This window comes from Bos grunniens, chromosome 5 (assembly GCF_055505025.1).
Source record: "Bos grunniens cultivar Pamir isolate PY7600 chromosome 5, Bosgru_T2T1.0, whole genome shotgun sequence".
NCBI lineage: Eukaryota > Metazoa > Chordata > Mammalia > Artiodactyla > Bovidae > Bos > Bos grunniens.
Genome location: NC_141169.1, coordinates 89,372,269 through 89,384,935, shown reverse-complemented (window position 1 = coordinate 89,384,935; position 12,667 = coordinate 89,372,269). Strand labels below are relative to the sequence as shown.

Below are 12,667 nucleotides of genomic sequence, written 5' to 3'. Positions count from 1 at the left end.
TTAGTGCTCAGCCTTCCTTATGGTCCGGAACTTCCACATCCATACATGACTACTGGAAAAACCATAGCTTTGACTAGATGGACTTTTGTCAGCAAACTGATGTCTCTGCTTTTGAATATGCTGAGTTGTTGAGCTCCTCAGATCCGCATCAGGAGACCTGCTGGCCTCTTCTGAGCTCTGCCCAAGGTTCCTCCCGTCCTGATACCGATTGGCTGTGCTTCTGCTATGGGAGCTCCCAGATTATTTGAGATTAGCAGATATTTTTGTTAATTTGCTGGTTAACATATCAAAGAATAGGGAATGGAGGCAGCTGTGTTGATACTGGAGATAAGATCAATGCAGCATCAGCGGGCCAGATAGAGGTTTTCATTACTTATCTTGTTGTAAATGACTTACGAGGCAGAAAATATCCAGCTGTGGGGTTCAGAGAGCAGTTCACACCCCAGTCTCCAAGGTCCTATATCTGAACACTTATATTTCTCATATTTCTGAAACAAGATCCATTTATTTCAAACTGAAATTGTGTCTCCAGTGATGCACAGTAGTAATGAGGTCATTTACATGTGTACAATTGGGAGAAAGGTTATTTCCTAGTTAGAGTTATCTGTTCTATTTATTCAACACTCCTATTGTGGCACATATGTTCTTGGATTATAGCATTTATATTCAAATAAACATTCTAATGTTCTAATATTCTAAATATTCTGGTTCTAATGAAAACTCTGTACTTTGAGTGTACAGAATAGGAGAATAAATCTGACTGGTTTCAAGTTGGATTTCTGGGATTGTCTAGAAGGGTATGCGTGTGTGTGAGTGTTTGTGTGTGTGTGTGTGTGTGCTAAGTTGCCTCAGTCATGTCCAACTCTTTGCAACCCATGGACGGTATCCCACCAGGCTCCTCTGTCTATGGGATTCTCCAGGCAAAAACACTGGAGTGGGTTGCCATGCCCTCCTCCAGGGGATCTTCCCAACCCACGGATCCTACCAGGGTCTCTTACGTCTCCTGCATTGCAGACAGGTTCTTTAGGCCCACATAAACTTATTGAGAGAAGGAAATGGCAACCCACTCCAGTACTTTTGTCTGGAGAATCCCATGGACGCAGGAGCCTGGTTGGCTGCCATCTATGGGATTGCACAGAGTCAGACACGACTGAAGAGACTTAGCAGCAGCAGTAGCAGCAAACTTATTGATAAACAAATATGAGAGATGAAAGAGACAAAATCATCCACAAAAGACTCTGGACCTTGAATTCTATCAGCAGATATGCCTGGAATGTTGCTATAAATCAGCAAGTTTCTTACCAAATTTTATATTTATTCATCAGAAATAGAGCAAAGGACTCTATAACTTTTTTGTGTTGGTTTTTAAGGGACAGATCTGGTAATGAGACCAAATAGCAAGTTGTGGAAAGATGATAATACACAGAAAAGAAAAAAAAGACACAAAAACAGATGTGTTATAAGGTAATAGAATGAATGACAGATTCTACCCTTCCTTTTTCAAATATCATACATATATATATATATATTTTAGGTTTCTACAAGTGGAACTAGAATTCATTTATATTCAAGTAGGTCCAGCCGCCTTTAATGGGGGAGTTAAGTAGCAGGGTATGAGGCAAGCTAAACTAACCCACTCTGAATCTGGCTGCTGTTTCTCTCTCATTTTTCCTGACCTCCCCTTTCTTGGCAGTCTGAACGCTCTGATATCTTGTCTTCTGGCTACAAGAGCAGAACATATGGTTTGCTTGAAGATTCTTGTTAAACGTTTGTCCATCAGCCTGACAGTGGGAAGTGCTAACGAGAAGAAGCAGAAGCCAACCCAGACTCACCTCAAGTCCAGAGCAAACACACGCGCCCCTAAGAAACACACTTGATCGTCAACATCAGGAAAATCAAACACAAAGGAAACTACTGACATTTCACCCCTGTGATTTTAGGACATTCTCTGATTAAGCTAGCTCATCACTAGCTTTGTTATTCAGATATGATTTCTTTTCCTCGGAGAAAACAGATTTGAGCAAACAAACAGAAGCTTAAAGCAAGGATTTAGGGTCTGGGTAAGATCTAGGAATAGTAGTTTGTTTCTGTTATAAATCCTAAACACTTCGCCTGCCTTTCTGTTACTTACAGGTAATTGGAAAATCTCTGCCCTGCCCCTCCCAACCCCCACAGTGATCTGGAAGAAATTTCTTATCTATTTAAAATTTGTGAAATATAATTGTGTTATGTTGCTGGATAATTTCTACACAATAACACAACACAAAACAATATAGTGCTGGAGAGTCTCTGTTATTAGTGACCAATTATGACAACTACAGCTTACAGGGGGACCCAAGATTCTCTATCAATATGTTATCCATCCATCAACAACTCAGATTTTAATGTGGGCTCCTTCCTTTCACTTTATCAAATCCCCATTCCCAGATGCCCTCTCTGATCCACTGAGTTTTGAAAGAGAGCCTCCATATGACTGGGATGCTTAATCAGTGGAAGTGAGGTTCTTAACAATAATGCAGATAAACTTCCTTTTCCTTTTCATAAACTAATAATTATTTTTTAAGAAAAGATGACAATCAAGTCATCATTTCTACCAAAGTTGCTTATTCATACTGCAGATTACACAGCCCAGTCTGCAAACAACATCTCCTTCCCTCTGGAACTTGGGTCTAACCTATTTCCTCTTTCATTTATTAGGAGTGGTTGACTTATTAACCATTTACCAAAGCAGGTACCATTTCCATTAATTTATTCATTCATCCATGCATCCATCTATTCAAAAGACATTTGTTGAGTGTACCTGCCAAAAAGTGAGCTACAGGACTTATATTACTATTTTTAAACCTAACACACCCATGAGGTCATACTCCTAGTTTACAAATGGCAAACTGGGACCCAGATAAATTCGTTAACTTGCTGGACCAAGTATGTACAATGCCAAAGCTTATACCCATTCTCCTTATTTATACAGGACAGAAGAAGGCAACAGATGAATAACTGCAGTTTTTTACATTTGGGCTAACATGACCCTCCACTGGCTTAAAATAGAAAGCTGCCATCTCTTCCAGGCTGGTCCAGTTCAGTAGAAGTGAGTACATCTATTCACTTGTCAAATTTTGAAAAAAAAAAAAACAAAAAAACCAAAAACCTGAAGTTATACAAATATTTGCTATTCCATTAACTTATGTCATCTGGCCACTAATGAACACAAACTGAATTTTTGCTTTTGGGGCTATCTGTCTTGCCATTACCTAAAAACATCATGACAAATTTCATCCGTACCATAAACAAACCTGAGCTAAAGTCCAGAAAATGTGGAGCGAGTGCTGAACCTCAGTGGAAGCCTAGTTTTTACAACTGTCTCCCTCTTTGCATCAGACCTCTTCTCTGTGTGGTTTCCATTTCGAAATCATGAAATGAACGTACCGTTCTGACCTCCAGCCATCTGTTGGCAGCTGAGAGGAATAAGTAGGCAATGTTGTTAGTGTCTGTCAGTTCCAGCATTCGTTGCTTAAATCTGGTCTCATGCCTGCAGAAAACAAAAATATTATGTTAGCCACACAACAGGAGAAATAATAAAAAACAGTCACACTTCCTACTACATTATTTACTCAACACAGTGACGAACTGGTGGGATGGAATGACTACTAAACGGACTACTTGCAAATAAAGGCCAGCTGCTACTGCTCTCCTGCACCCTTCCTGAGAGATGGCATGGAGCAGTAGTTCCTTTCTCAACCTCTGCTACAGAAAGGAATGTTTCCGATGACAAAGTCCTATTAAAGATCATTTCATAACTTTCTACACAAGGATGGTTACCGTGAAAACAAGGCACGGCCTATGTCTCAAGGGCCCTACAAAACCCAGAAGAAGTTGTACAGAAATGCAACATACTTGACCTAGATTTTACTGCATATATCTTACTTTTCCACAAGGCATGGTCGGAGTTGGTAGCAGGAGCTAGAAGAGACTCACGAAAGGCAGGAAACTATGGGTCTGTAACAGGCAAGTATATACCTTAAAAATGTTCTTTTCGCTCAGTTTCTGGAAATCAAAGGAGGACAACGAGGTGGCAAGAGGTCGAGGATGAGGGTCTTTGGGAATGGCAGATGTCCTTGTTAAGCAAGATATTTTACACCTCAAAGTTACAAATTATTTGTAAGAATGGTCATTGCATGAAAGAAACTCTTGGCGTGTAGTATTTACGGGGATCTAGGACACATACCGGAGAAGGCAATGGCACCCCACTCCAGTACTCTTGCCTGGAAAATCCCATGGGCGGAGGAGCCTGGTAGGCTGCAGTCCATGGGGTCTCGAAGAGTCGGACACAACTGAGCGACTTGACTTTCATTTTCACTTTCATGCATTGGAGAAGGCAATGGCAAGCCAATCCAGTACTCTTGCCTGGAAAATCCCATGGACAGAGGAGCCTGGCGGGCTACAGTCCATGGGGTTGCAAAGAGTCGGACACGACTTAGCAATTAAACAACAACATGACACACACAGTTTAGATACTGATACTGGGTCAAATTAAGTTCATTCTTGGTAATCAACATAATCAGACCAAATTCTGTGTAACCTTTGTTATAAAGGAAACTTCTAATAAAAACCTCATCCCGGGATTTCCTTGGTGGTCTGGTGGTTAAGAATCTGCCTGGGAGTGCAGGGGATGCTGGTTCGATCTCTAGGCAGTGAGCTAAGATTCTGCATGCTGCAGAGTAACTAAGCCCAACTGTTACAACTAAAACCTGATGCAGAAAAAGAAACAAATATTTTTTTAAAAAGAAACTTCATCCATTTGAACATGGGAGCTACTTCTCATAGAAACTCATGTTCCATGTTGATAAATCTTTTCTACATCACAAAAATAGTCTCTTTTTGTTTTTCAATTATTTTCCCTGGGTAACAGAAACAATGGAAAGCTGGATCATATAAACAAAATAACTGATTGGAAGGTTGGAGGAAGTGCCAAATTCAACTTTCTGTGGCTTCGGCTTATCTTACAGAGACCTCCTGTCTATGTGTTATGTTTGCAGAGAATAACCAAATTTCATCTGACAGCCTGATGGTGATTCCTAGCTGATAAAAGACTGTTCCAAGTACCCCCCGCCCCCACCGCCCCAAATCTTCAAATCAATTTGCAAAAGTTTACAATACACTATCACTATGTCAAAAATGAAGAAGTCCGGGGTGGGGTGTTCACTTGGCCCGTGAAGCCATCCATACAGGCCAATATAAAGCACATAGTTGAGATTTATCCAGTCAATCCGATCACTCCAACATGCCAAACCAGAAAAATCAGATAATTGAGTCAGACAGCAACATCTGATCTACGATAATCAAAGGGTTTGACAATCAGAGCCAAATAATTACCTCATTTTGGGTTATGTAGACTTGACCCAAATGCCATGCACAGGAGGACCTGCACTGAATAGCAATACACTGGGCGGGACCAAGCAGACAGAGAAACAGGACCACCCTCATCATGACCCTTATACAGATGCATGAGCTTAGTCACTCAGTCGTGTCCGACTCTTTGGGACTCCATGGACTGTAGCCCACCAGGCTCCTCGGTTCATGGGGATTCTCCAGGCAAGAATACTGAAGTGGGTTGCCATGCCCTCCTCCAGGGGACCTTCTCAACCCAGGGATCGAACCCAGGTCTCCCGAATTGCAGGCCAATTCTTTCCTAGCTGAGCCACCAGGGACAGAGTGAATAATTAACAGAGGATGACTCACAGAGTTATAGGATTTACTGAGATAGTGGATTTCAACTGTGAACAGATATATCCAATTCTGTATTTGCATTATCGGGTGGATTTTCACCCACTCATTCAGGAACATTTAGCAAGCATGAACTCAAAGTGAGACATTACAACATATATGTATGAACAAGACACAACCTCTGCCCCAGAGAAGCACATTGTCTAGTGAAAGAGGTAAGCATGGGGTTGTTGTAGTATGAACAAGTAAAGAGGGCTCAACACAGAAGCCAATCACATGGCCCTATGTGAAAAATGCTACGTGAGTATCAAGGAAGATGAAAGTTTGCACTGGCTAGAAGAAAAGAATGGCAGGGAATAGGGTGGAAGGTGGGGAGGGATGGATAAAGCCATCTCTGGGATGGACTGAATGAGGTTTTAAGAAATGGGCTGAATTTTTTCGGGCTTCCCTGATAGCATATTCAAGAGCAGAGACATTACTTTGCCAACAAAGGTTCGTCTAGTCAAGGCTATGGTTTTTCCTGTGGTCACGTATGGATGTGAGAGTTGGACTGTGAAGAAGGCTGAGCACCAAAGAATTGATGCTTTTGAACTGTGGTGTTGGAGAACACTCTTTAGAGTCCCTTGGACTGCAAGGAGATCCAACCAGTCCATTCTGAAGGAGATCAGCCCTGGGATTTCTCTGGAAGGAATGACGCTAAAGCTGAAACTCCAGTACTTTGGCCACCTCATGCGAAGAGTTGATTCATTGGAAAAGACCCTGATGCTGGGAGGGATTGGGGGCAGGAGGAGAAGGGGACGACAGAGGATGAGATGGCTGGATGGCATCACTGACTTAATGGAGTGAGTCTGAGTGAACTCTGGGAGTTGGTGATGGACAGGGAGGCCTGGTGTGCTGCGATTCATGGGCTTGCAAAGAGTCGGACACGACTGAGCGACTGATCTGATCTGGTGACTCAGACGGTAAAGCGTCTGCCTGCAATGAGGAAGACCTGGGTTCGACCCCTGGGTTGGGAATATACCCTGGGGAAGGAAATGGCAACCCACTCCAGCATTCTTGCCTGAAAAACTCCATGGATGGATGAGGCTGGTAGGCTACAGTCCATGGGATCGCAAAGAGTCGGGCACAACTGAGCAACTTCACTGGTTCACAGAATTTTTCAGGTGGACAAGGAGGGACAAAAGCATTGGAAGTATCAGGAACAACATGAGCTAAGGAGCAGAAATGAGAAAACAAGTCCAGGAGCTGGAGACAGGGTCCCCCTTCCTAGAGGGCTGTGATGATGGAGAGACGTGGGGAGGGGGAAACTTGGACCAAAGCCTGTGGACTCCAGTTGAGACGAACGTCCAACACTTCATTGTGACAAAGTGTTTTGTCTGGGGCTCTTCTTCCTCTCCCTCTAGTTTGGGGATATTGTTGCAGATACACTCTTAAAGAGTTTGTAAATGGAGCTGGCAACAGTCTGAAGGAGCAGTGAAAGGGGAGGGGTGGAAATGCAGCGAACATTCTTTCTGTGTGTTTCTATTTGGCAAGAACCCTTCTGTTTTCCTAATGGAAACTTTGACACACTCAGTCTGTATCTTTTCATCCACATCCAGCTCATCTTCTGAACATTCTTAGACCTTTATTCTGTCAGACCAAAAAAAAAGTAGGAAAGGTCACTGAAATCTCAGTCTAATTTAACTGTGATCCTCTGGTGGTAAACTACTTGAGGTTAGTTCATGCTGCCTCTGAGTACACCATGAACCCTGAACGCAGGGGAGGAAAGCAGCCTAATCAGTAAATACAAACTTTCCAGAGAGCTAACGACTCTGGGGACTCTTACTAGCCTGAAAGACAGGAAGAAGTAGATGGAAAAGCATGTGTTTGATTCTTAACAGTCGCTAAGTCGTGTCTGCCCGTTTGCAACCCATGGATCGTAGTCCACTGGCCTCCTCTGTCCATGCGATTTTCTAGGCAAGAATCCTGGAGTGGGTTGCCATTTCCTTCTCCAGGGAATCTTCCTGATCCAGGGATAAACCTGCATTTCCTGCATTGGCAGGTGGATTCCTTACCACTGAGCCACCTGGGAAGCCTCATTCAAGTCTTAGGTGACATGTAATAGTTTGTCCTTTTTAGAGCTCCCTAGAATTTTCCTGATGTAAAATTAGGAACAGTCAAGCCAAGTTCTGCTCATGTGTCTAGTGAAGAATAGATGATTAAATGAAAAATCTAAATCTTGACTTTCAGTCAACTTTCTCTTTCATTTGAGACCAGGCTCATTTTCTTCAAGATGTTTTACAAGGTCCAGTCTTCATCATTCTCAGTAAATGACCTCACTTGTTCTTCAGGGAGAAGACAGAGGCTGTTTTCTGTTCCACCTGCCAGCTTGCCTGAATCAGGTCACTGCTTCTTCCCCACCTGCCATGTTATCCCAACTATTTTCCCTGTGGTATTTATCTGGGGTAGAAATAAAAGGCCATATCTTTGGAGTCTTTCTATATCCATTGCAAGACTAGCACTTGCCATGTGTTCAAAACTCAAATAAATTAACTCAAAAGAACTTTGGTGAAAAAATGAAATTCTTAACATGGTGTACTTATGATTACCACTGGGCATTGCTGGCTACTATTAGAACACAAATTATGTCTTAATCAGTTCAGTTCAGTTCAGTTGCTCAGTCGTGTCCGACTCTTTGCGATCCCATGAACTGCAGCACGCCAGGCCTCCCTGTTCATCACCAACTCCCAGAGTCCACCCAAATCCATGTCCATTGAGTTGGTGATGCCATCCAACTATCTCATTCTCTGTCATCCTGTTCTCCTCCTGCCCTCAATCTTTCCCAGAATCAGGGTCTCTTATGTCTTAATACCTACATTCAGAGTCAATCAATGATTCTGCCATCTCTAATAAAAGGTATTAAACACTCTGATGGGAAAACGCATCACTGTGAAAAATATAAATGCTCCACTATGAAATCTGTATCTTTATATTCTACTTTTGACCCAATTATATATATATATACATTTATGTGATTTAAATATTTCTTAGGTTAGAAAAATCTCTGATTGAAATCACTACAGGTTTGCATTTAGCACTGCAGAAAGATATAACACTTTAAGAAGTGATTTTCTAGATTAAATATAACATTCAAGGATGCCAACTCCTTTTCTGATTTTACCTGAATAGGGAAAATCAGTTCAGTTCAGTTCAGTCGCTCAGTTGTGTCCTACTCCTTGCGACCCCATAAATTGCAGCACGCCAGGCCTCCCTGTCCATCACCAACTCCTGGAGTTCACTCAGACTCACGTCCATCGAGTCAGTGATGCCATCCAGCCATCTCATCCTCTGTCGTCCCCTCTCCTCCTGCCCCCAATCCCTCCCAGCATCAGAGTCTTTTCCAATGAGTCGACTCTTCGAATGAGGTGGCCAGAGTACTGGAGTTTCGGCTTTAGCATCAGTCCTTCCAAAGAACACCCAGGACTGATCTCCTTTAATAGAGTTAAGGTAATTTTTTGAGTATTAAGCAAACTCTTTTGATGAAAATCTTGGGATATTACTTCAATGTTTACCAACATTGAAGAAAACTATTTAAAGTCTGAAGTAACTTTGGTGTAATAATATTTCTTTTATTATTATTACTAATGCATGTATGTCAGCTTCTCTGTTACTTCTTTGCTAATCACTGTGGTTAATGCTTTAGGTGTGTGCTCAGTTGCATCCAACTCTTTGTGACCCCACAGACTGTAGCCTGCCAGGCTCCTCTGTCCATGGGATTGTCCAAAAAGGACACTGGAGTGGGTAGCCATTGCCTCCTCCAGGGGATCTTCTCAATCCAGGGGTCGAACCACCGCCTTCTGCGCTGCAGGCAGAGTTTTTATCACTGAGCCACAGGGGAAGCCAATGCTTTATATGAAAAGTGAAAGTTGCTCAGTCCTATCCAACTCTTTGCAACCCCATGGACTATAGCCCACTAGGCTCCTATGTCCATGGGATTCTCCAGGCAAGAATACTGGAGTAAGTTGCTGTTTCCTTCTCCAGGGGATGTTCCCAATCCAGGGATTGAAGCCAGGTCTCCTGCATTGCAGATGGATTCTTTACCATCTAAGCCACCAGGGAAGCCCAAGAATACTGGAGTGGGTAGCCTATCCCTTCTCCAGGGGATCTTCTGGACCCATGAATTGAACCAGGTTCCCCTGCAATGCAGATGCATTCTTTTCAGCTGAGCCACCAGGGAAGCCCTAATGTTTTACATGCATTATATCAATTAGTCCAATTACCCTAAAAAGCAAAATGGTTTTTCCTATTTCACAGATGAGGTTAGGGAATTCAAAAGCCTAGTCTAAATCACACAGGTAGTATCTACCCGACATGATGCTGAATTCTTTCTTTATTCTTGTTAAAATTTCAAATAACTAAACTCTGTGATCATTTGTTGTTGTTGTCTAGTCACTAAGCCATGTCCAACTCTTCTTGCAACTCCGTAGACTGTAGTCCACCAGACTCTTCTGTCCATGGGATTTTCCAGGCAACAATACTGAAGCAGGTTGTCATTTCCTTCTCCAGGGGATCTTCCTGACCCAGGGATTGAACCCGAATCTCTTGCACTGGCAGGCGGATTCTTTACCAGTGAGCCACATGGGAAGCCCTCTGTGATCGTTTTTTGTCATGTTTTTCTTACTACTAGTTTAGAACATAGGCACACACACAGTGGGCATTGGAAAATGGGAGCAATGATCAGTTATTTGTAGGCAAATATTTGTTGATGATGTAACTGTCTAATCAACAAAATGATAATATGTTTACTTACCTAAATGCCCGAATGGTGGTGAGTCCTTCAGCAGTTTCTGAGAAGTGGCAAAGCAGAGGGAGCTGGGTACTGTCATCAAGTTCCTGGAGGTCCCTAGGACAGAGACAAGTACAAAAATAAACTTTACACTCATTCAAACTCAAAGAATACTGTGTGTGTGTGTTAGTCACTCAGTCGTTTCCAACTCTGAGACACCAAGGACTGTAGCTTGCCAGGTTCTTCTGTCCCTGGAATTCTCCAGGCAAGAATACTGGAGTGGGTTGCTATTCCCTTCTCCAGGGGATCTTTCCAACCCACGGATCGAACCCGGGTATCCTGCACTGCAGGCAGATTCTTTACTGTCTGATCTGGGAGCTTTGTTCATTCTAAATTAAGGTTATTTTTTGTCAGAGTAACTACTGGGTTGGCCAAAAGGTTCATTTGGATTTTCCCATCACATCTTTTGGAAAAATATGAACAAAATTTTGGCCAACCCACATATTTTCCTCCAACATTCAACAAAAAAATCCAACAGCTTATAATCTAAAGAGGAAGAGAAAAATAAATATTACATAATAAACATGGGTCCAGGCTGAATGTTATGTGTTGTACAAAAACACCAATTTTGTATCACAGTTAAAGTAAACTTTTATGGGAACACATAGGAAGGAGCAATTAATGTAGGAGATGGGAAATGTTTTCTTTGAGCAGGTGTTACTTAGGCCAAACCTTAAGCATGAGCAGTGTGCTTCAACCAAACAGACAAGAAGTGCATTCCAGCTAAGGGAACAAACCAGAGCGAGTACAGAGGACTAAAGAACTGGCGAATTCAATCTGGCTGGTGACCAGAGTCCTTTGGGGATGTTGTCATGGGAAAAGGCTGGACAAGCAATGGGGGGAGGGGCTAGACTGTAGAAGATCCTGAATGGGCTGGGAAAAATCACTGAGGACTAGAAATAAAATCACCAGAGCTTGCTTAAAGCAACGTAATTTGGAGACAGTGTAAAGGATGGAAGAGAATGAGTAAGGACAGTTTATCAGAACTTTTTAAAAATTCTGAATTAGGTGTGATGCTGGCACAATTTAATATAGGGGGAGATTGTGAGATAGCTTATTAGAAGTAGCCTTCTAAACTGCTATAATCAACTCATTGTAGCAGAGTGAATAAGAGAGAACCACACAGACACAGAAGACAAACTTATGGCTACCAAAGGTGATTGGGAAGAGAGAAGTTAGGAATCTGGGATTAGCATATATACATTACTATATAGACTGGTAAACAGCAAGGACCTACTGTATAGCACAGGGAACTATATTCAATGTGTCATAATAACCTATAGTGGAAAAGAATCTGAAAAAGTGTATGCATATACATGTACATGCATGGGTTTCCCCTCAGGTGGTGCTAGCAGTAAAGAATCTGCCTGCCAATGCAGGAGACATAAGAGACATGGGTTCTATCCCTGGGTGAGGAAGATCCCTTGGAGGAGGGCATGGCAACCCACTCCAGAGTTCTTGCCTGGAGAATCCCATGGACATTGAAGCCCAGTAGGCTTCAGTCCATAGGGTCACAAAGAGTCTGACACGACTTTGCTGTACACTTGAAACACAACATTGTAAATTATACTTCAATTAAAAATAAAATAAATTTAAAAAGAGAGGGGAGTCAAATATGGCTTGTTTGTTACTTAGCAGACTTGGAAGATGACAGTGCTATTTACCAGGATGGGAGACAGAGAATAAAGACACCAGAAGAGACAGATAATGAGTTTGGCTTCAGCTACAATGAGATTGAGTTCCTCCCTAAATAGAACTGGCATTCACTGGTCCTCCAAGTGTCAATATATATTTTTAGGTCAATAAAGTGCTCAGTGAATGGCTGGTGGACAAATGCCTGAATTAGACCCTTTCTATAAAGATGCACACTCTAGACAAGTTTGTAAATCACACAAGCTAGCCTTTCTAGAAGGCTAACAGTTCTATCACACGTTTCAAAACATGCTTTTATTTTTCTTTTCAGCCTTTTTTCTGTCTTTCTTAGGTTTTTGGGGTGGAGGGAATCAAGAGTAGCAGTGCTGATATTCACCTGTCAGTCAATCGAACTGATTATATTGTTACATAATCTTCAACTGTTAAATAATCTTAGATCTTTGGGGACTGCCTGGGTTCTCCCAT

The 12,667-nt window shown here is 42.2% G+C and overlaps 1 protein-coding gene across 6 annotated transcripts in view; it reads right to left on the bottom strand.

Moving 5' to 3' along the window:
- ABCC9 (ATP binding cassette subfamily C member 9) overlaps positions 1-12,667 on the bottom strand; it is a 156,531-nt gene that overhangs the window by 31,838 nt on the left and 112,026 nt on the right. For all 6 annotated transcript variants that reach the window (XM_086401802.1, XM_086401801.1, XM_086401804.1 and 3 more), the window contains 2 exons: positions 10,514-10,606; positions 3,427-3,529 (listed from right to left, as the gene is read on the bottom strand). In XM_086401802.1, coding sequence (XP_086257928.1) covers positions 3,427-3,529; positions 10,514-10,606 — 196 coding nt within the window. The remainder of the gene's footprint in view (positions 1-3,426; positions 3,530-10,513; positions 10,607-12,667) is intronic.